We start from the raw sequence: 21615 nt of genomic DNA, 5'->3' as shown, positions 1-21615 counted from the left end.
AATGATAAATATATATGTTTGTTCCTATAAAGGAACCATTGGTAACCCAATGTTATATTTATATGTATATTCCAACAGGGGACCATATGTAACACAATTTTATATCTATATGTTTTTTTTCTTATTGAGAATCATGTGTATACCAATGTCACATTGTAGGTATATTCGTACAGAGGGCCATTGGTAACCAATATTATATCTATTTGTATGTTCCAATATATGGCCATGGGTAACCCAATGTTAAATCTGTGTGTTTGTTCCTATGAGAGACCATTGGTTACCCAATATTATATCTATACGTTTGCACCTATCGGGGACCACGGGTAACCCAATGTTATATCTATATGTATATGTACTTGCAGATAGAATAAACACTGTCCTTTATAAGCTGTTTCTAGCTATATATATCATCTATTCAGAAGCTCTTAAGAATTAAAGGTTTCTCACTTTGATAAGAAATCGATTCACATAATAATTTTATTAATGAATCAGAGTTTCAATCGAATATATTACATTAATTCAGCAGTAAAGTATTGTAAATCCTCATTTATATATGTGTGTTAGTGTGCGTGCGTGTGTGTAATTTTTTAGTGATAACTTTTCGGCAAAAACAATTTTTTTTTCTATGCAACAAGACCACGTTTTGTAAAGTGAAAGTAGATATAAGTAACCTCCAATATGTGTAAATTAGTACGCAATCATCTGACACTATTTACGGGGGGTTCTTCGGTCACCGGTGAGCGACAGAAATATCCTATGAAATCGGATCGGTAAAATTCCGGACAGATTCTTCAGCCTAGTTCCTTCCAGGTTTTGCTTTTGTATAACTAAACAGGCAGAGGAGTTCTAATTGACAAGTACCTAAGGAGATGCACTACCGTAACTTTCAGAAACATTATCCACATAAAATTGAAATGAGACATAGCTGTAACAAATGTCATCTGCAAGTTTCCAACCTAAAGCCTAAACAGGTGTATTTCTTAATGTATTACAAATACTAAGTATATACATTATGTGTGTAGGTAAATGACATTTCTTAATGTATTACAAATACTAAGTATATACATTATGTGTGTAGGTAAATGGCATCATGACAGTGAATATAAAAACAGTTTATTTCTCAAAATTAACTTTAAAAAAAAAACTTTTGTCAAGGTAATATCTGCATTAAATTGAGAATCACGAGGATTAAACTTGGCATAACGAAATAGCAAACCTTTTATTCATCATCACTTATTTATTTTATAAAAAAAAGACTATCGCGAAGAAGTTGAATCGATAGTCAAATTAAAAATGACTTGACTGTGTCGATTTCATGTGTTGAACTTTTTATCAGAACGCGTGTATCATATCTACATGTAAATGTACTTTACCTGTTTGCTTGTCTGATTATTGTGTTATACGGTTGTGAATTGGAGGACATATGTACATTCAAAATGAACAGGTACATACTATTTTTCTTAACTAATGTAGATTTAAATATCAGCCCATGAACGGCTCCATACGTGTTATATATTGTGTATCAGTATTCCGTATACTATGTATGATGTAACATGTTTACAATTTTATCACATAATTTACTGGAATAACATCGATCTTGCATATGTAATAAAAGCATTATTTTCTGTATGTTACCTGCCCCGGGACAAAAACAAGAGCGATACTGCATTGAGCACCGAGAAAAGTTAAATGCAACCTAAACATATTCAACAGAATATACCATACACTTTATCAGGATGTCTTTGACGATTTTTCTTTCTTTCAAAAGAAAGAAAAAATAGCAAATACGTCATCTGATATAAAGATAATAACGGATTAATATATGTACATGACCTTTTTATATCATAGGAAGCAATAATTTATTGGTACTGTTTTTGATATGGGACACGAGGCCTTACTGCGAAAATTTGACAAATATTGGTACGGCATACCTGTCAAAATTGTATGTACGGTTGGAGCAGTACCAACCGTGACTACGCCCATGAATATTATCCTTGTCATCAGCCCTCGATAGTTATCCACCCTCGGAGCCGATATCAAAATCTTTGACTGATAATAAGAACAATATTCAAAAGGCCATGTATACAATATAGACAAAGTACATTTATATTCAGTTATAGTTCTATAGGCTTCACATTTTATTTCAGATGGAACCAGGGTTGGGGTAATTAAAGTCGGTAATTACAATTAAATACTATTAAATACATTTTTGGAAGTATATTGTCCATGAAAAAAAAAATGTTTTCAAATACTTTTCAATTTCATTTCAAATACATTGCAGGATCTTTCTGATACAGTTTTCTTGAGGTAGTTATGTTATAGGTTAAGATTGATCAAACAATATGAATAATACATAATAAGGTCTTGTATATAATTATATTTTGATTTTGTTTGTTTGTTTGTTGGGGTTTAACGTCCGAGCATCAATATTTCAGCTATATTCAGACGATGAAGATGAAATTGATGATAAAATGAACATGAAATGAAAAAAAAGGATGGGTCACAAGGATAATAGGGTCGACAAATTTTAACTGCCACTGGAAAAGGGGGGATGGGTAAGGTCGGGTAATTTATCCTCCTGTGGCTGAGCGCAAAGGTTCCTACTCCTATCGAATACCACAGCAGGGTTCTTTAACGTGCGAGGAACGTGGCATCTTCCCCAACACGGTGCACCACTATGGTTTGCGGTCAGGTTTTCCGTATTATAGCCTGACAACCCCAGCATGTAACACGCCAGGGTTACCCCATTCCACCACCTGGGGCACACATCCCAGTTGCTCTGTGGGCAGAGCGCTCTAGCCCCTGGCTAGGGTTCTGAGTACTATTTAGTCGCCTTTTACGACAAGCTTAGCGCTGCTGCAGGCCTATTCTTTTAACACCCGGACCTGCATGGGGCTAATTATATTTTGACCACTTATAATAAACTGGTGTTGATTAGCTATATATTTTGGTGTATTCCTAATTGTCCCACATGTAAAAAATTACAGGTAGAACAGGGTATTTTTTTCTCGGAACAATGATGAATAGGTATGTGGGACAATCAGGAATTGTTTTGATTGTAATTTTGCTGTCACAGTGTAAAAATAAGTTTATTCATTGTTGACAGTAATAACCAATTAATATAACACTATCAATATCTATTTTTTTTTTTATTTTAAATTCATAATGTCAATATCACATTAATAACAAAAGTTAAGCCAAAAACATAGAGCACTAGATTAAATTATTTTTAGGACATCCCAACAGCACAAATTATGTACATGTTCCGTCTAATGCAACATACATGTATATGAAGTTATGTCTGCGTATGTGGTCACTGTAATTTCATCATTCTGTATTGTTGTAGTCGGGTGATGATCAGTGTGTTACATCGGCATTTAGTTGGTCCGACTTGGTTTATGGAACACGTGTAACCTTATTGGCCACTTTTTCTTCTTTACACCCTACTTAAGTAGAGTGTAGGTGTTTGAATGTGGGTACTGTGCCCTCTTTACAGGTTCTAGTACCTGCTGTTGATTAAAGTCCATAGTTGTCTGTTTGCCCTGACTTATGAGGTAGTAAAGCAGAAAGTGAGGGGGGATGAGTATGAACTGTTGAGGTTGAATCTTCAAGGTCCTCTACAGGTGCCTATGGAAATACCACTGTCCGATGACAAATAAATGACAGATTGGTCTTTTGTACTTTGGCAACAATCTAATTTGAATTTTGAAAATTTAGGAACTGGAAAAACACAACTAGTAATATGCAATTCATTTATGCAATATGACGGAGAGTTTAGTTTTCATGCTTCTATGTGTTCCATGTAAAACGACAGCAAACCTAAATATTTTGCAAACTGGCGCACTTCTATGATGACAATTCCATTTTTGTTTGATATTTTAAAGATAGGTTGAATGTAATTTGTAATCAGAAAGCTGAATTTATATCAAAGAGTTTTATGTTATTATAACACTTTACAATAAGAATGAATCTAGATACTTTTGAATTTCATTCCGGTTTTTTCCTTTTATTTGATTCATATTAGTGCAAATAGAAATTTCTTTTCAAATTGATTCAGTACTTGAGTATTTCGATTGCTATGGTTGTTCGACAAACAAAGGAAGTAATTTTGTGTTCTAAAAATATAATGTGTTAAATATAAATAGGTTTTGAAGAGCAATGTGGATCTTTGTAGAGATTAAAATACATGCATGGTAGTCCTGCAGAAAAAGCAAAAACAGTATAAAGTAAAAAGTCTAAGTAGTTGTCTTTGTAAGAATCATGCAAAATCTCAAAAATGTGACACACCCCAAAAAAGGGTACATATTTTTATTTTTTGTAATTAAGTTGTTTTATGGGTCTATACTATGAAATGTGTAATTATTCATTCAAATCTGCCTGCTCTTAGGAGATAATCGACATTGAAAATACAGTAGATTCTATTGTATTTGAACGCCATTTACAGAGTTATCTCTAATTTTGAAATCTCAGTGCATTCTATATAATTTTCATCTCCTAAGAGCACGGGTTATATGAAAAACCACTTGTTTATATCTGCTTACTATGACATTTCAAACAAAATATAAAAAATAAAAATATGTAGGCTTTTACTCATGAATCACATTTTGCATGATCCTTTAGTTAGCTGGAGTGCTACTTTAAAAAATCAAAGTTCTTATGCACATACCAGTGGTAATTAAATCACTTCAATCAATGTTGTAACTGGGGATGACACCCTTGTATTATAGAAATACATACACATACATTTTGTTTGTTAAATTTTAAGTAAATGTATTATGTTCCAAATCTTGCATTATAAAAGAAAAAAATACATCAAAAGTTCAAATTTACAACTTGGTTTAATTAACAAGAAAAAAGCTACTAATCCTTTAGATAAACATTAACCAACTTGTTTTTAAGCCATTTTCTACCCTGAAGTTCATTTTGGACAATCAGAACTATGAAAAGTGGGACAATCAGGAATAAACCTATATTTTAAATTATGTTTTTAAATGAGTATATTGAAAAACATCAAAATAAATTTATCACACCTTTGATCATTTGTTACGTTTTCAACAGTTTTGTTTCTGTCTTTGTTTAATCTCATAATCCACCTTTGACAGTCATTGATCTTGTCTACCCTCAGTGCTCTGTACCCAAATAACAACATTATTTGAAATTAGAAAGGTGTGAAAGCGATTAAAAAGAGTCAAACGAAAAAATAATAAACTATGCTTTGATAGTGAAATTATTTATTTCTATTTTTAAAGTAAACAGTTCTAAGAAAAAGGTCATTTGCAATTTGATGTATTGTTTATGCAATTCAAATATAAATTTTGTTTGTTTGTCTTAATATTTTCCTAAGCAGATATTTATATATATTACACGAGAATCCGAATGCAATATTATAGTGTGCGATGAACAGCAACGTCCTATAATCATTTACATAGATCTTCTGTCAAAATATGAATGGCATACAATATTTTCGTCGGAAGTGACGTATGCAGTTGGGATGTGATTGTTGGTATTTTGACGAAGGTGCACTTTCGCAGGATGTCTTGCATATTCCCGTTAATTGATACATAATCGATTTAACAGAATGACTGTTCTGGATCATTATCAATAAAATTGATGTAATTTGTGAACAAATAGCTTTGTCCCTCATAGTTAAGTTTAAACATATTTTATTTGCAAATAAACAAATTTGGATCAGACACGAGTTATTCAAACTCACAAAGGTCTTCTCCATACATGTATATAACAAACAGTACATTTGGTGCAATAATAAACACAGATTTAAAGCACATAATGGATACTTAACTAAAATACATTAAAGAGAATATATAAGCGAAAAAAGAGTAAGTTAATTACTTTACTGAAACGAACTGAGTTTTTTGTTTTAACTTTGTGATATTTGAGTTTGTGTCTAGTATTGAACTACCAAAGAGAATAACAGTATTTTTGTCCTCACCAGCGTCTGGAAGAGTGTTTATGTATACTTGACACTGTTCAATGTATAATGAGCACTTTAATAAAAAATGAATACTATCCCCTACAGGCCAACCACAATTGTATTTCTTGTCAGGCATCATGTTCACGCTGAACAGATTAGCTTTAAGGTTATGCTCATATGACGAAGACTAGTATGGAGAATGTTAAGTTTACATATACAAATGTACCGTATTGTATAGTATGCAGGTGGTTTTAAAACCTGATGCTGATTCTTTAGTACCCTTTTGAAAGAATAATCAAGGGAACCAAGGTTATAGCGGTAACCAAAAGAATGTAATCCAAGGACAAAGACCAGACATGGAAAACAGACATACACAATTTGCCATTGATTAGAAAAAACGTTGCCTAAGATTAAGCAGGGTTCAAATCTATCAACCAATTTTCAGATTATTTCGGTTAACGAAAGCTATTTTATATAGTTATGTTGGCCGAGTGGTCTAGAGCGTTAGGCTTAGTGCAGGCGGTGTTGTCAGAAAAGAGAAGGGATTCGAATCCCGCTGAGGGAGCCACCAAATTTGCAGCGAAAATATGCAACCCCGCATCCATTCTAGAGTTGGGGTGTAGTTTAGACTGCAATGCAAATTCATTCCAAAAATTTGCATCGCAAATTTGACAGTTCCAACATCGTTGGGAATTTTTCAGACCCTTCTATAAGTTTACGTTATCTTCCCTGTATCAATTTGATCCGATGGAGCAGTGTAGCGAATAGAGTCGTCACATTCTGAGATGTTTGTGCAATATTGATTTGTTGTGACATGCATCATTAATTTGATCCTCTATCCTACATAATAAACCTAGATGTGCTGTCCCGTAATACCATACATGGTGTACTAAGTTAGAGCCTTTGTTTAATCCTACGAGGAGGTATGACCCGGTCAGCGAAAGCTATATTTTTATATAGCCTAGATGGTCGAGTGGTCTAGGGCGCTGGACTTTGTGCAGGCGGTGTTGTCATAGATATCATAGCGATACGAGTTAGAGTCCCGCAGAGGGAACGACCAAACATTTGCATCGCAAATTTGACAGTTCTAACATCGTTGTGAATTTTCGGACCCTTACATACACACACACACACACATAAAAGCCCCAAGACCGAGCCTTGGCGAACTCCTGCGTTCGTGAAACATGGCGAAGATACAAAGCTTTTAACAAATACCCGTTAAACCATATGATGATTTATGTCATCATGTCCTGTAGCTTTGCCAAGTTTTAAAACCTTCAAGACATCTAATACATCGTAACTTGCTACACGAGTATTTCGAAGTTTTTTTCACTTCTCGCTGAGAAAACCGGAACTGGGTCCGGGCACATTTTGCCTTATTCCCTAACAGATCCTGACAGAAACTGTCCTAGATCGTGACAAAGAAAATACGAAAAGCTATTCTAAACTGTCATACCAGTGGACAGTTCCTGACACTAAATCTTTCTACTCTGTGTGACGTAATTTAGAACAAGAATTCCGCGATTAATAATGGAAACTGTGTGATTAATGTAAATTAGCAAATCCGATCAGGAAAAATCTTGATTTCAAAATTTACATTGAATTCAAATTATATGAAAAAAAACCTAACAGTTCGTCGTTATCATCATCCCACAATCACTTGATCGTTGTTCGTGTTCCAATTTTCGTCGATCATGCCCCAGTCACACATCATTTAAAAATTATCATTGTTTACATGTATATTTGTTTTTACATTCTGTCATAGACCTTTAATTGAATTAAATTATTTAATTATAAAATTAAAGGACTATGTTTCTGTTCTAAGTGTAAAAACGTTAACTGAAAAGATGTTTCGTAATTCTCACAAAATTTAATATTGACAATTTTTTTTTTTTAGTGAAAGCTACGTTTATAACATAAGGGCCACAGATCATTCTATAAAATGTTAAAATTGACAATTTTAGCATTAAATGGGTGACTGATACTTAAATATTTCGGTAAAAATTCTTCAAAATGCCATTTTTAGCAACGAAAATGAGTGTGAGCACTTCCAATTTACCTATATGTCTTATATGTAGAAAATGTAGAAATTATAAATATTAGTTTCATATTATTGACTGTGACACCTGTATTTAAGTAAAAATTCTGCAAAATGTATGAGTGCGAGCGTTTTAATTTTTCATAATGGTCTATAACTATTGACTAGAATGCTAAATGTTTCAATATATCCATCATGTAGTGACTGCGACACATTAATTTTAGTCAAGATTCTTCAAAAATGTCATATTCTTTCAAAATGTATGAGTGCGCACACTTTTAAAAAGAATTATGTTGCTACAAGATTGAATTCAACACTACAGAAATTTTTTGTTCGACATCATTAAATGGTGTATCGTTACGGTGTATCCATTTACACCGTGAAAACTGATTTGTTCAACGTGTCTTAGTTTTCCTTTCTTCGTTCGTCTACCCCGGACATGATATTTAATAAGCAACTCGGTGGGTGTTTCTAATCTACCGTTGCACCTGGTCCATGCTTCCAGTTTTCAGTGGAGTCCGAGTGGCTCATTTACTTTGTTTTTTGTTTTTGTTTTTTTTTTTTTTGTTTTTTGTTTTTTGTTTTTTGTTTTTTGTTTTTTTTTTTGCTGTGTTTATCTGTTTTCCATGTCTGGCCTGAATTACATTCTTTTGATTTCCGCGCTAGATTCTTGGTTCCCTTGGTTATCTTTAAAACTATTTAACGCTTATATTTTTTTAAAGTGTTTAATTCATTACCGAGAATATGTCCATGAAAATCATGCGTTTACAGTATATTAAAACGTTTATTCCATAAATTTTCTTGGAATAAAGATGCAGTACAATATGAATGTTTAAAATATCATTATGTTCATATCTTCCAACTGAAAAATATAGAAAATACAAAATATTACAATCTCAAATGATATAATTTATAATACAAATGATGTTATGTTGTAGCATGATTTGAAGACATGATTTTGAAAACCGCGAAAAATATTCTCCGCAAAATTGATTGTTTAACACTTTATAACAATAATTATTTATGAAACGCGAATATGTTTACTTGACCGAATCAGCGAAAATCAATACATTTTTGATATAATGATATTTCCTAATGTTTTAGGGATTCGAACTCGGCGGGTGTTTCTAGAAAAGCAGAGGACGCTTACCCTACCGGTGCACCTGATCCATGCTCCCAGTTTTTAGTGGAGTCCGAGTTGCTCATTTGCTTTTGTTACTTTGTATGTATGATTTTAGTTACTTTATGTTCTTTGTTGTGTGTGTCTGTTTTCCATGTCTGGTCTTTGTCCCTGGATTACATTCGTTTGATTACCGCTATAACCTTGGTTCCCTTGATTACTCTTTGGTTATACAGTACATAATCGAGTGTAACAAGACACTGTTTTGAAAATCATTTACTTAATTTAGTGATGTATTTTTACATAACATAATATTAATGTTCTTTTTCATAATCTCTTTTTTTAAGAGAAAAAATACTGAAGGAACTTCAAAGAGTAGGTTATTGTGTTGTTCCAAGTGTACTCACCGAAGTAGAATGTGATTCATATGTTTCTGAGTATAAGGCATGGCTTTCTAAGTTTGCTGGGGAGTTTCCTTATCGGGCGGAGTCACTGGTTCACCAATTCAGGGTTGCTTATGCTAACCCAACGTGGAATGTTAGGAGGAAGTCGAAGCATGTTTTTACGTCCGTTTGGGGCACAGAAGCACTACTTACCAGCATGGATGGAGTGGCCATTGATGAACCTCCAGAATTAGGTAAATGGCAAAACAATATCAACTTATTTCAAGTAATCCAAACCTCATCTATCAACATGCAAAGGTACTTCAATTTCCATGTTTGTATGCTACTACAGATACATTGCCTTATGAATGTACTTCTAACATGTGACCTACTCTGAGAATATAGTGCATTAGATGGATAATACATACTGAACTTTTACATTTTTGTTCAAAAACTATTTGTTCCAAATATTTGTTTTTTTACGGAAGCAAGAATTACAGTTTTTTCGTATGCCATTGCCACGATACATTTCGGCTACAGATAGTCCGATGCAGTCCGAATGAATGTTGATGCACGCCCTTCTTGTTCATGTGTTATTAGTGAAAACCTAAAACATTTTTTCCCCTGATGCATCAAATCATGTAAAATACATATATTATAAAATAAATATAGTCATTCAGATATATAAAATGTATAATGGAATTAACATACCTAGTGCAAGTCTTTACGATAAATGTTTATGAGCTTGCTTTACTTTAAAATGAAAGTTAACTATGTTTTTAAAAATGATTATGAAAAGCCGTATCTGCAATCTTTTATTATGCTGGTCGAATACTGGGTTATTTAAACCATGAATCACTCTGCAATACCAGATGTTTAAGGGAACTTAAGTGCTTCTTGCTTTATCACTAAGGCGACATATAGCAGTGTATTTTCTCCTTATTGCAAGGTTTTGCTGAATGCGGATTGCTTTATTTTTTTCTATTTACGTTTAACAGTAGGTATTACCGAAATAAGTTTCGTTTCAGGTAGATCTGCATTTGGTGACCCTGATTCGTTTTGGTTCCACACAGACCAAGGAAGCTGGAGAGAGGGATTGCATGCATATCAAGGAGCTGTCTACCTCGAAGAAACTACTGAGGAAGATTTTTGTTTTAGAGTGATGGAAGGGTCGAATCGATTTCATGGGGATTTCTGTGAATCCTTTCCTAAAGCAAAAGACGAAATGGCTGGGTCAGATTTTTATAAAATATCAAAAAAAACGTCGATTGGTATCTTTCAAAAGGTTGTACGATTAAGAAAATCCCAGTTCCGAAAGGCGGAATAGTTTTGTGGGATTCACGTACAATTCATGACAACAAAAGACCTATAGCCGGTCGAAAACATACCGATAGGTGGCGTTTTGTTGTCTTTGTCTGTATGGTTCCTGCATTCTGGGCATCCGAAGAGGAGCTGAAACTGAAGAAACTTGCATATGACGAAATGGCAGCTACAGGTCATTGGCCGGCCCAAGGCGTAATGCTGTTCCTAAAGACAAATGAACGAGAATGTACAAAACATTTCACTCATTTAGAAATGATAGATGAACAGCCATCAATTGCTAAAGATCCTGATATATTGAAGATGGTTGGAATCGAATCGTATGAAGATGGACTACCATGTCCAGAGTACAGACCAAAGTGGAAAGTTGAGTTTGGCACTGAATTATGGCAGAGCAGACAAACGAAACAAAAACCTCAGTAACTCGGATATATTGCACGAACATTGATAAGTACGTCATACCGTTCTCGTTTAAAATTTGTGTAGAACTGTTGATATCCTTTAAGTACTTGTTCACCCAAATCATGCCAATGTTTTCAGTCCATATTTTATGTCATTTTTTTAAATACATATACTAGTAGATTAATTGTATCTATAAGCAATTAAAAAAAAACTACTGGTAGTAAAATAGGAGTTTGGAAAGGAAGAGTACATGTCAATATTTATCGTTCAAATCGAATTTGATTATATAGACGGATTCAAAATCAGTAATTTAGATTTACAAATAAAATAAAGAAAACTGTTCTTGTAATGATGCGTAATTTATTTTATTTTGTAGATATATTAACACTTTAATTGTGTATGTCTGTTTTCCATGTCTGGTCTTTGTCCCTGGATTACATTCTTTTGATTACCGCTATAACCTTGGTTCCCTTGATTACTCTTTAACAAGATAAGATCTTCAAATCATACATTGATAGTATGATTAAATATAAAAATGAACAAACATAATTTATGACCAACAAGTACAGCTTCAGGGTTGTGAAGACTTCAGTGATTGTTTTACCCTACCGGTGCACCTAGTCCATGCTTCTTGATTTTAGTGGAGTCCGGGTTGCTTATTTACCTTTGTGTAGTTATACGATTTGTATATCGTTGGTCGACCTTATATGAAACACTCACAAGTGTTTCAGGAAATCATTTACATGTATATATAAACGTCAATACACTATGATAGTCGTTCCACATGCCACATTGTGTGTATTGTAGAATATTTATGATAACTCATGTTCAATGCACTTCAATACACTATGAATTATAAATTGGTTGTTTACCTTTCACGACGTCAGCAATGACAGTTTTTACAACAGTGTAAAATCCATTTACAAAATATCGTGAACAATCATGGCTACCATCGATGGCGCCGACTAAAGGTGTAGAACGATATTATCTGATTTCGTCCATGTATTTTCAGCATTCCTTAAGAATTGGCTACGATATTTTGGTTATTGCAATTCGCGCAATAAACAATATGCACATCAAAATGTATGTTATTTTTCAATAGACAAAATTATTATCATAAGCAATTCTTATAAATTAATTTTAAAACATATTTTTATCTTTAAACATAAAAAAGTAGCTCTGAATTGAACTGAATAGGGGCGTGTCAATATTTTTTTATTGAGATATAACAAAATTATTTTAGCCAATCAGATTACAGTATTTATCTCAAATTAATTTATTTATTCAAAACAGCAATTTTGAAATAATATGCATATTAGTAGCCCCTATTTACTTCGGAAATTGAAATTAAAAGCCATGTCACGTTGTCGGTGAATGCTGCCACTTGCAATGACAATTTTAGGTGACAATTGTTCTGAAACAAAGTCTACAAGAAAATAAAGGATAACTACAGTTGTATAGTAGTATATTGCAGATATTTTAGGTTATGAATTAAACAATTTTAGACTCAAAAATTAAAGGTGTGTCAAATTGGACCATTCACTCACAAACATGACATAAAAGTCCTTATTAGTTTTATGAGTGAATGGTCCGATTTTTCACGTCGGAAAGCCCCTTTTCTTTGTTTGAAAGAGTAATCAAGGGAACCAAGATTCTAGCAGACGTCTATAGAATGTATTTTATGGACAAAGACCAGATATGGAAAAACAGACAAACACAACAAAGAACATAAAGTTACTAAAATAATAGATATATAGTAACAAAAGAAACACCTTTTCCAAAACTCTGGATCCTATAGTCAGTACATGCTGTGTTTATGAGATCGTTGGATCGTCCTAACAACCAGTAACATCCTACCACCGACTTCATATCTGCAATGAATGGGTTATTTCTTGTAAAGCTTAAAGTGATATATTCAAATAATGTGCATTATATATATAGCTTGGCCAAAGATGTACCTTATTTAGAAGAAATGAATTTCGAAAACACATTTGTGCGATGAATTAATTCTAATAATGAGTCACCCCCTATCAAACTTTGCAAGGACTGAAGTCTTTAAGAATCCTTCAAATAAATCTGTTTTGAGTGTTTGAAAGGTGTGCTCGTTTTACTCGAGTGCAAATATTTAAAATGTTAAAATATCCAGCGCCTTCAAATGTTGGTGGTTGAAAGGAAAATATTCGACTCTAATGTAATTATTTCGTAATGAAAAGACAACAAGTACCACTGATTCATCAGTCTTTTTTTACACAGTATTTCAAATCTCGAGGAGGGTCTTTTTTCATTCGTTATCTTCCCTTTATCGGTTATGATATGACATGATCGAGCAGTATAGTGAATAGAGTCGTCACAATCTGAGACGTTTGTATATATAGATATTACAAAAATACCAATCATATTAATATTCGATACGCCCTACACGTGTTTCAATGAGTTACCTCTCATCTGCAGCATTAAAATGAAATACATAAATCCAAAAGAAATTACATGCAAAAGAAAATGCCATGTGTGATGCAATGAATAAAGGCTCCGTAATTAATGGTTTTTGAAATTTGTAACTGCGAGTATTGAGAAATGATGTATATGATATAATTCGAGGAAAGACAGGTCAGACTACTGAGTTAGTGAATACCTTCGGGGTCTTTTTTACTTCATGCATTGGCATTTATCTAGTGGATATTTAGTCAAAATATACCAATCATTCTATGAGTGTTTAACTTTTAATACGTACTCTCTTGCCATATTTCATTTCAAATAATCTTTAATAACAGCGTCTAGATAACACATGAGCTATTATACTGTACATGTACATCCAGTATCAGGTAGCAGGATGTCCAAACTAATTTTTACATAGAACTACATGTATATGCACACACTTAAAGTAAATGTACATGTATGTTATGCAGTATAATGTATACTATGTTTACATGAATATGTATAATATCTAATCATCACTTATTTGTTTGTTTGTCAAATTATAGTTTTATCTGGTTGGAAATTGGAGGACATTTGTACATTCAAAATGAACAGGTAAATGTATATTAACATTTTCATGACTATGTTGATTTTAATATCAGTGAGTGGAAATTTGCATATGTGTCTCGTACAATATTATATAATGCATCTACAAATATAATTAGGCACAATTTTCTTTTTTCGGAAATGTTTGTCTATTAGGATTACAGGCCGTAAAGGAGGGGGCAATACCTCTTTAAAATGTCAATCAGATTTGTCTGTATTAACTAAAGTTTGGGTTGAATCAATAAGGTTCAAAACCATATACTTTTAATATGCTTGCTTCTGGAATCTTACAAATACAAAAAGTTTAAGTCATACATGTTTCGAATATAAAACCCAATGCATTTCGATTCAAACAGGACCAATTTATTCAAAACACTGCTCGGAATGGTGATCGCTATGTTCTACTGTGACGTCGGTAGAATTGGGTGAAATTGTGACGTCAAAAATAAGACTATACTATATAAGTTTAAAGGGAAAGACCACCTGTGCATTAAGTTAGGCTCTTATGATAAATCATACCCACGTAAACAAAAATAAATAACTTTTGATGCAAAATGCACTTTTATAAAATGCTCAAGGCTATGCAAAGTTCGAAATCCTTGAAATATAAGTGGATAGCCATCTTGTAGAACTCTCCTATCTGAAGGAAGATCATAGCCAGATTTTATTGATTTTTACCGATAGCTTCTGATTGGCTCGTGACGTCACTAAGTCGGTTTGGTACTGATACAAGTACTGCAAATAATATGTAAACAAAAAATATTCCGTAAATATTTCTACGATCATGTTTATTTAATCACCAAAACATGATGACTTGTCAAGCTTGCGATTGCACGAATAATTAAAGAGAAATGTTCTAAAAGTTTTTTTTTTTTTTAACCATCAACACGTACATTCTTCGGAAGTAGCCATAAGATTTCCCTTGCAAATACTAGTCATCTGGCTGCAAGTCCTTTAATGCATCTATGGCGTTGGTCTTATGTTAATTAAAGTTTTAATTAATACGGCTGTGATCAAAAGTGCATTGAAGCATGTCATATTAGAATGCAATTTTAAATTGGAATCAAATTATATTACAACGTAATAGCGCGTACAGAACACCAGAAGGAATAGCTGATAGTATGTTTGTGTAAAATTTCATTCTGACAACAAATTAGGTTTATGCGGGGTAATGCACACAGCAATTAAAGAAAATCTAGGTCTACAAATGAGATTGAAGAGGTCAGTGGTTTACCATTTTCTTTTAAATTTATTCTCTAATTATTTGTACCTTTCTGCTCGATCATGGCGTAAATTCTAATATGTAATTTGTACAATTACAGTTTAATCTGTCTAACCAAAATTTGACTAATCCACAAACCTGTCTAAAGCAGACAATTTATAGAAATGATTCGGTTTTGACAGGTTCAACTCTATAATGAGTAGTAGCGATATTTTGACAGGTTCCACTGTATAATAGGTTGCAGCTCTATTTCGACAAATTCCACTGTATAATGGGTTGTCGCATTATTTTGACAGGTTCAACTGTATAATGGGTTGTCGCATTATTTTGACAGGTTCCATATAGTATAATGGGTTGCAGCTTTTATTTGACAGATTCCATTTTATGATGGGTTGCAGTTTAAGTTTGACAGGTTCACACTGTAAACTGTGTTGCAGCTTTATTTTGACAGGTTCCATTGTATAATGGGTTGCAGTTCCATTTTGACATGTTCCATCTTATAATGGTTTGTCACTTTATTTTGAAAGGTTCCACTGTATAATGGGTTGTATCTTTATTTTGACAAGTTCTATTGTATTATGGGTTGCAGCATTATTTTGACATTTTCAATCGTATAATAGTTGTCGCTATACTTTGACAGGTTCCACTATAAAATGGGTTGCATCTTTATTTTGACAGGTTCCACTGTATAATGGGATGTATCTTTATTCTGACAAGTTCCACCGTACAATGGGTTGTCGCTTTATTTTAACATGTTCCATCTTATAATGGATTATCGCTTTATTTTGACAGGTTCCACGGTATAACGGGTTGTCGCTTTATTTGACAGGTTCTACTGTATAAAGGATTGCAGCTTTATTTTGACAGATTCCATGGTATAATGGATTGTCGCTTTATTTTGAAAGGTTTTACTGTATAATGGGTTGCATCTTTATTTTGACAGGTTCCAATGTTTTATGGGTAGTCGTTTTATTTTGACAGGTTCCACTGTATAATGGATTGTCGTTTTCTTTTTTGACAGCTTCCACTGTATAATATGTTGCCGCTTAATTTTGACATGTTCCACGGTATACATGTAATGAGTTGCTGTTTTATCTTGACAGGTTCCACTGTCCAATGGGTTGTAGCTTTATTTTCTCTCGGGTAATCATGAGAGAATTGTCCTCTATTGAAAAATCCGAATAATAGCTAATGTTTTAAATGTACTTCCATTACTCGCCGTGGAAAGTTATCTAATAACTAATCTTGAAGTTTAATGCTTATGGTATATGCATTTAATAACTTCTTGAGGTAGAAAAGTATTTACCTGCCAATGATTTATACGCTTTATTGCAACTTACTTTAAGAGAAAAGATAATGACGGAGCTTCGAACAGTGGGTTACTGTGTTGTTCCAGGGATACTCACCGAAGGAGCGTGTAATTCATATATTTCTGAGTACAAGGCATGGTTTTGTAAGTTTGGTGACGAGTTTCCATATCGGGAGGAGTCACTGGTTCATCAATTCAGAGTTGCTCATGCTAACCCAACGTGGAATGTCAGAAAAAAGTCTAAGGATGTGTTTGCTTCTATTTGGGGTACAGAAGCACTGCTTACCAGTATGGATGGAGTGGCCATTGATGAACCACCAGAATTAGGTTAGCTCATAATCAAGTGCCAAAATAATTTTAGCTAATTTTGACCGTCAATATGACTACTTACAATTCAAGATATTTGTTATGTACAAAGGTATAATTATTTCCTTTTGTGTGTATCCAATTATTATTACATTAAAAGTACTAACAGTTCTTACTTGGAAGCTATACCGGGAATGTTGTATGACTGAACATTAATATTTTATATTTCCGATCCTTATAAAGAACTAAGTCTTCATAGCGTAATCAATTAAAGTTTGACCTTTGAAGAAGCATTGGGAGCCTGATTTCGTGTGACAGGAAGTTAACCTATAATGCAGAGTAAGGACCTTAACTCGTTTTGTATTTTTAACATACACAAAATGTTTATCTACTGAAAAAGGCATATGTACATCTACATATATGTATATATAGTGGTCTAGGACGCTTGACTTTGTGCAGACGTTGTTACCATAGATGTCACAGCGGTACTAGTTTGAGTCCCACGGAGGGAACGGCCAAAGTTTTGCTTCGCAAATTTTACAGTTCTAACATCGTTGGGAATTTTTCAGACCCTTCTATAAGTTTACGTTATCTTCCCTGTATCAATTTGAACCGATGGAGCTGTGTTGCGAATAGAGTCGTCTGAAAAATTCCCAACGATGTTAGAACTGTCAAATGTTTGGTCGTTTCCTCTACGGAACTAGAACTCGTACCGCTGTGACATCTATGGCAACACAAAATCCAGCACCCAAGACCACTCGGCCAGCTAGGCTATATAAAAATATATCTTTGGCTGGCCGGGTCATTCCTCCTCGTACATGTATTATTAATCTAGGGCTGCGACTCAGTACACGATGTATGGTAGGACGGAACAGTTCATTTAGGTGTTATTAGATAGGATAGAGCATCAAATTAATGATGTATGTCACAACAAATCAATATTATACAAACTTCTCAGAATGTGACGACTCTATTCGCTACACTGCTCCATCGGATTAAATTGATACAGGGAAGATATAGAAGGGTCTGAAAAATTATATATGTACATGTACAAAGCCTTTTTCAGTAGATTAACATTTTGTTTATGTTAAAAATACGAAACTAGTTAACATATATATTAAGTTTTGATATATTTAATTTGATCTCTTGCCAGTTAACATCTGGTCCAAATATTTGATTTTCTTAAAATTTATTTGCAATTTTGTCCTGATTTCTTGCCGCGATTCAATTTAGCATACATAGATAAACACACGGTCTCTTTTTGTAATTGAAACACTTCTGTTCATCGATGAAAAAAAACATAATTTAAATAACTATACAATATTCTTATAGTGCTGTATAATTGAAATAAGTCATTTTAAGTACATTTTTGTAAGAATCAGGCAAAATGGAAAAAACCTGAAACTTGCATGTCGAAATTCAAACGATCTGACAGTATAATTTTACTGTCAAAGAAGTCTTCTCTATTTGAAAGGATTATGCATTCTTTATTCAGTATTTGATATCTGCAGTACTTGATGTGTTTGAAAAGTTTTCATTAAAATTATAGAAAATTGTGGCTTTGGTCGTAGCTGTACGCCCCTGAATTCATTTGCAGTTTATTACAATGATATAATAACTCAAAATGATATAGAAAATCCGATTTCAAACAACAAAGTGTTTAAGCAAAGTATGGCGGCATATTTTCTCGTTGAAGAAAGGTTTTGTTAAGTGTGGGTTGCTCAAAATAAAATTATTTCCTCTTTATGCTTGACTTTAGGATTTAGTGAATCAGAAAAATTTAAGACATTGCTTCATGTTGATGTAAAGAAAATTGCAAAATATATCACTGACATTTCGAACATTCGATTTCAGACTATTTCTTGTTTAATTATCTAGCTCATTTAAATAATTTTGCACATGACATTTAAAGAACCTCAATCTTTATTTGTATTTAACATTTGATCTTTAAACTGAAAGTGCTTCAGTCGCCTTTGGAGGCTGGCTGCTTTAAACTTATTTTAATTGATGTTCTACTCCACTTGTAAAACTGATCGCACTACAATATTGAATATACATAGCCTACCTGGCCGAGTGATCTATGGCAATGGACTTTCTACAGGCGGTGTTGCCATAGATATCACAGCGGTACGAGTTCGAGTCCCGCGGAGGGAATTTGCTTATATATATATTCCCAACGATGATAGAACTGTCAAATTGGCGATGAATTTTTGGTCGTTCCCTCTGCGGGACTCGAACTCGTACCGATGTGACATCTATGGCAACACGGCCTGCACACAACATCCAGCGCACTAGACCACTCGACCAGCTAGGCTATATAAAAATATAGCTTTCATTGGCCGGGTCATAAACACACACACACACACATGTATATAGGTAATCTTATATAATATTTGTTTCAGGAAGATCCCCTTTTGGTGACCCTGAATCATTTTGGTTCCACACAGACCAAGGTAGCTGGAGAGAAGGATTACATGCATATCAAGGAGCTGTATATCTTGAAGAAACTACTGAGGAAGATTTTTGTTTCAGAGTGATGGAAGGATCGCATCAATTTCATGAAGGTTTCTGTGAATCCTTTCCTAAAGCAAGAGAGGAAATGGAGGGGTCAGATTTTTATATGATTTCAAAAGAACACGTCGATTGGTACCTTTCAAAAGGTTGTAAAATTAAAAAAATTCCAGTTCCAAAAGGCGGAATAGTTTTGTGGGATTCACGTACAATTCACGACAATAAAGGACCTAAAGCCGGTCGAAAACATACCGATAGATGGCGTTTTGTTGTCTTTGTCTGTATGGTTCCTGCTTTCTGGGCATCCGAAGAAGAGCTGAAACTAAAGAAACTTGCATATAACGAAATGATAGCTACAGGTCATTGGCCTGCCCAAGGGGTCTGGCTGTTTTTGAAAACAAATGAGCGAGAAAGTACAAAAAAGTTCACACATTTAGAAATGATTGATGAACAACCAACAATTGCTAAAGACCCTGATATATTGAAGATGGTTGGAATCGAACCATATGAAGATAGAATACCATGTCCAGAGTACAAACCGAATTGGAAAGTGGAGTTTGGCTCTAAACTTTGGCAGAGCAGATCAAAGAAACAAAAATTTCAATAACACTGATATCTTGCACGTACATTCATAGATGTTGATACAAATGTCATTTTATGTTCATTGATTATTTATGAAAAAGGTACAGGTGTCAGTTTAACAAAAAAAATTGTAAATAATGACGTCGTAACAGACAATAACATCAAATATATCCTCCACTTAACTTGAAAAGGAAGAGACAAAAGTAACTGTTTATACATGAGACTTGTAGAGAAGACAATATGACGCCAAATATTTTTAAATATATTTTTTCTAAAAAAATCTTGTGAGTGATTGTACATGCAACTCTCATTAGTATTTTTGTCATAAATGTGACTTTCTGTAAGATTTTTAGTTGTTAAGAAAGAGCAATACAGACACGTTGTGTACAGCATTTGTTGTCCAAAGGGAGGCAACTCAATTTACTCAATTATATAAATTCTGAGGATTCATTCACAGTTACATGTATCGATTCAGTATTGTATTGCAAACTTTGGAAAATTTATTCAGAGACTTTTGATAAACTTCAAGCTTGTACTTCCTGTCACTCATCAGATAATATGTGTCAAGTACAGCTCTGCATAAAACCGTGTAGAGGCTTATAATGGGTGATTCATGGATTTCTTAATCCCAAATATTTTTTATTGCAAATCTTTCTGTAGGACCATAGAAACTATATCTAGAAATATAAGTGCTAATTTAAGTAGTCCATTGGATATATTGAAACTTTAAATTTTGTTATGTTTTACTACAGAAAAGGTAAGGAACATTTTCTTTCCAGGATTTTTACACAAGAACCAGTCAAAAAGTAGCAGATCCAAGAACATGAAAAAGGAAGGGTTGTTTTAGGACCTACTAAATGTATTTATATAGTTTCATTGGTTATCTTAAGATATGATGAATCAACCCTGCCTGATTTTCAGGCAGAACCATACATTTGTATGTGCATTTTGTGTTGTTATATTAAAACAATATGTTCATGTACCGACACCTTAAGTGAAATGGAATGTCTAATGTCTTTTAATGTCTCTTATTTCGACAAATAAAAAAACACGTTTCTTGAATGGGTGAAAAATTTATTGTGTAGAAATATTAAAACTTTAACAATTTAAAAACTTTAAATCATGCATGCTTACAATATTTATAATATAATTACATATATACAAAAACAAACGAAACATACAAATGTTGCATACAAGACTTTTAGTACATGTACAGCTTTTAAAAGACTTATACATAACATCAATGAGTATTTTCATACTTTCTACAAAATCAACTCAATACTGTGAAAGTACTTTAATTCGTGGATAACAATTTTCGTGGATTAGAGAACATACACACGTTTGCGGATTCTTGAATTCGTGGTTTCGAAGTTTTCAATACACAAGTCAATAGGAATCTGCTTTTCATTGGGAACCAAATTTCGTGGTTCTTGCTTACTTACGAAAACCACGAAAATTGGTACCCCACG

The 21615-nt window shown here is 33.5% G+C and overlaps 1 protein-coding gene and 1 pseudogene across 3 annotated transcripts; both read left to right on the top strand.

Annotated features, from left to right (window-relative positions):
- The first annotated feature begins 1372 nt into the window (after positions 1–1372).
- LOC148600995 (uncharacterized) lies at positions 1373–11593 on the top strand (annotated as a pseudogene). The gene is made up of 4 exons (XR_015916962.1): positions 1373–1444; positions 2282–2307; positions 9438–9727; positions 10502–11593. The product of XR_015916962.1 is annotated as an uncharacterized LOC148600995 (transcript).
- On the top strand, positions 1396–21208 carry LOC148600994 (uncharacterized). Of its 2 annotated transcripts, none has more exons than XM_088554236.1 (4): positions 1396–1444; positions 14177–14225; positions 16785–17074; positions 19456–21208. In XM_088554236.1, the coding sequence occupies exons 2-4, from the start codon at positions 14218–14220 to the stop codon at positions 20169–20171; spliced, it is 1014 nt and encodes a 337-aa protein (XP_088410362.1). In that variant the 5' UTR covers positions 1396–1444; positions 14177–14217; the 3' UTR covers positions 20172–21208. The 2 variants fall into 2 exon arrangements, with proteins under 2 accessions (XP_088410362.1, XP_088410361.1); XM_088554235.1 differs by lacking the exon at positions 1396–1444 and adding an exon at positions 2155–2177.
- The last annotated feature ends 407 nt before the right edge of the window (positions 21209–21615 follow it).

Source organism: Perna viridis, chromosome 12 (genome assembly GCF_037379345.1).
Source record: "Perna viridis isolate PV_CMFRI_1.1 ecotype Kerala chromosome 12, ASM3737934v1, whole genome shotgun sequence".
NCBI lineage: Eukaryota > Metazoa > Mollusca > Bivalvia > Mytilida > Mytilidae > Perna > Perna viridis.
This window is presented reverse-complemented; position numbering and strand designations above follow the sequence as displayed.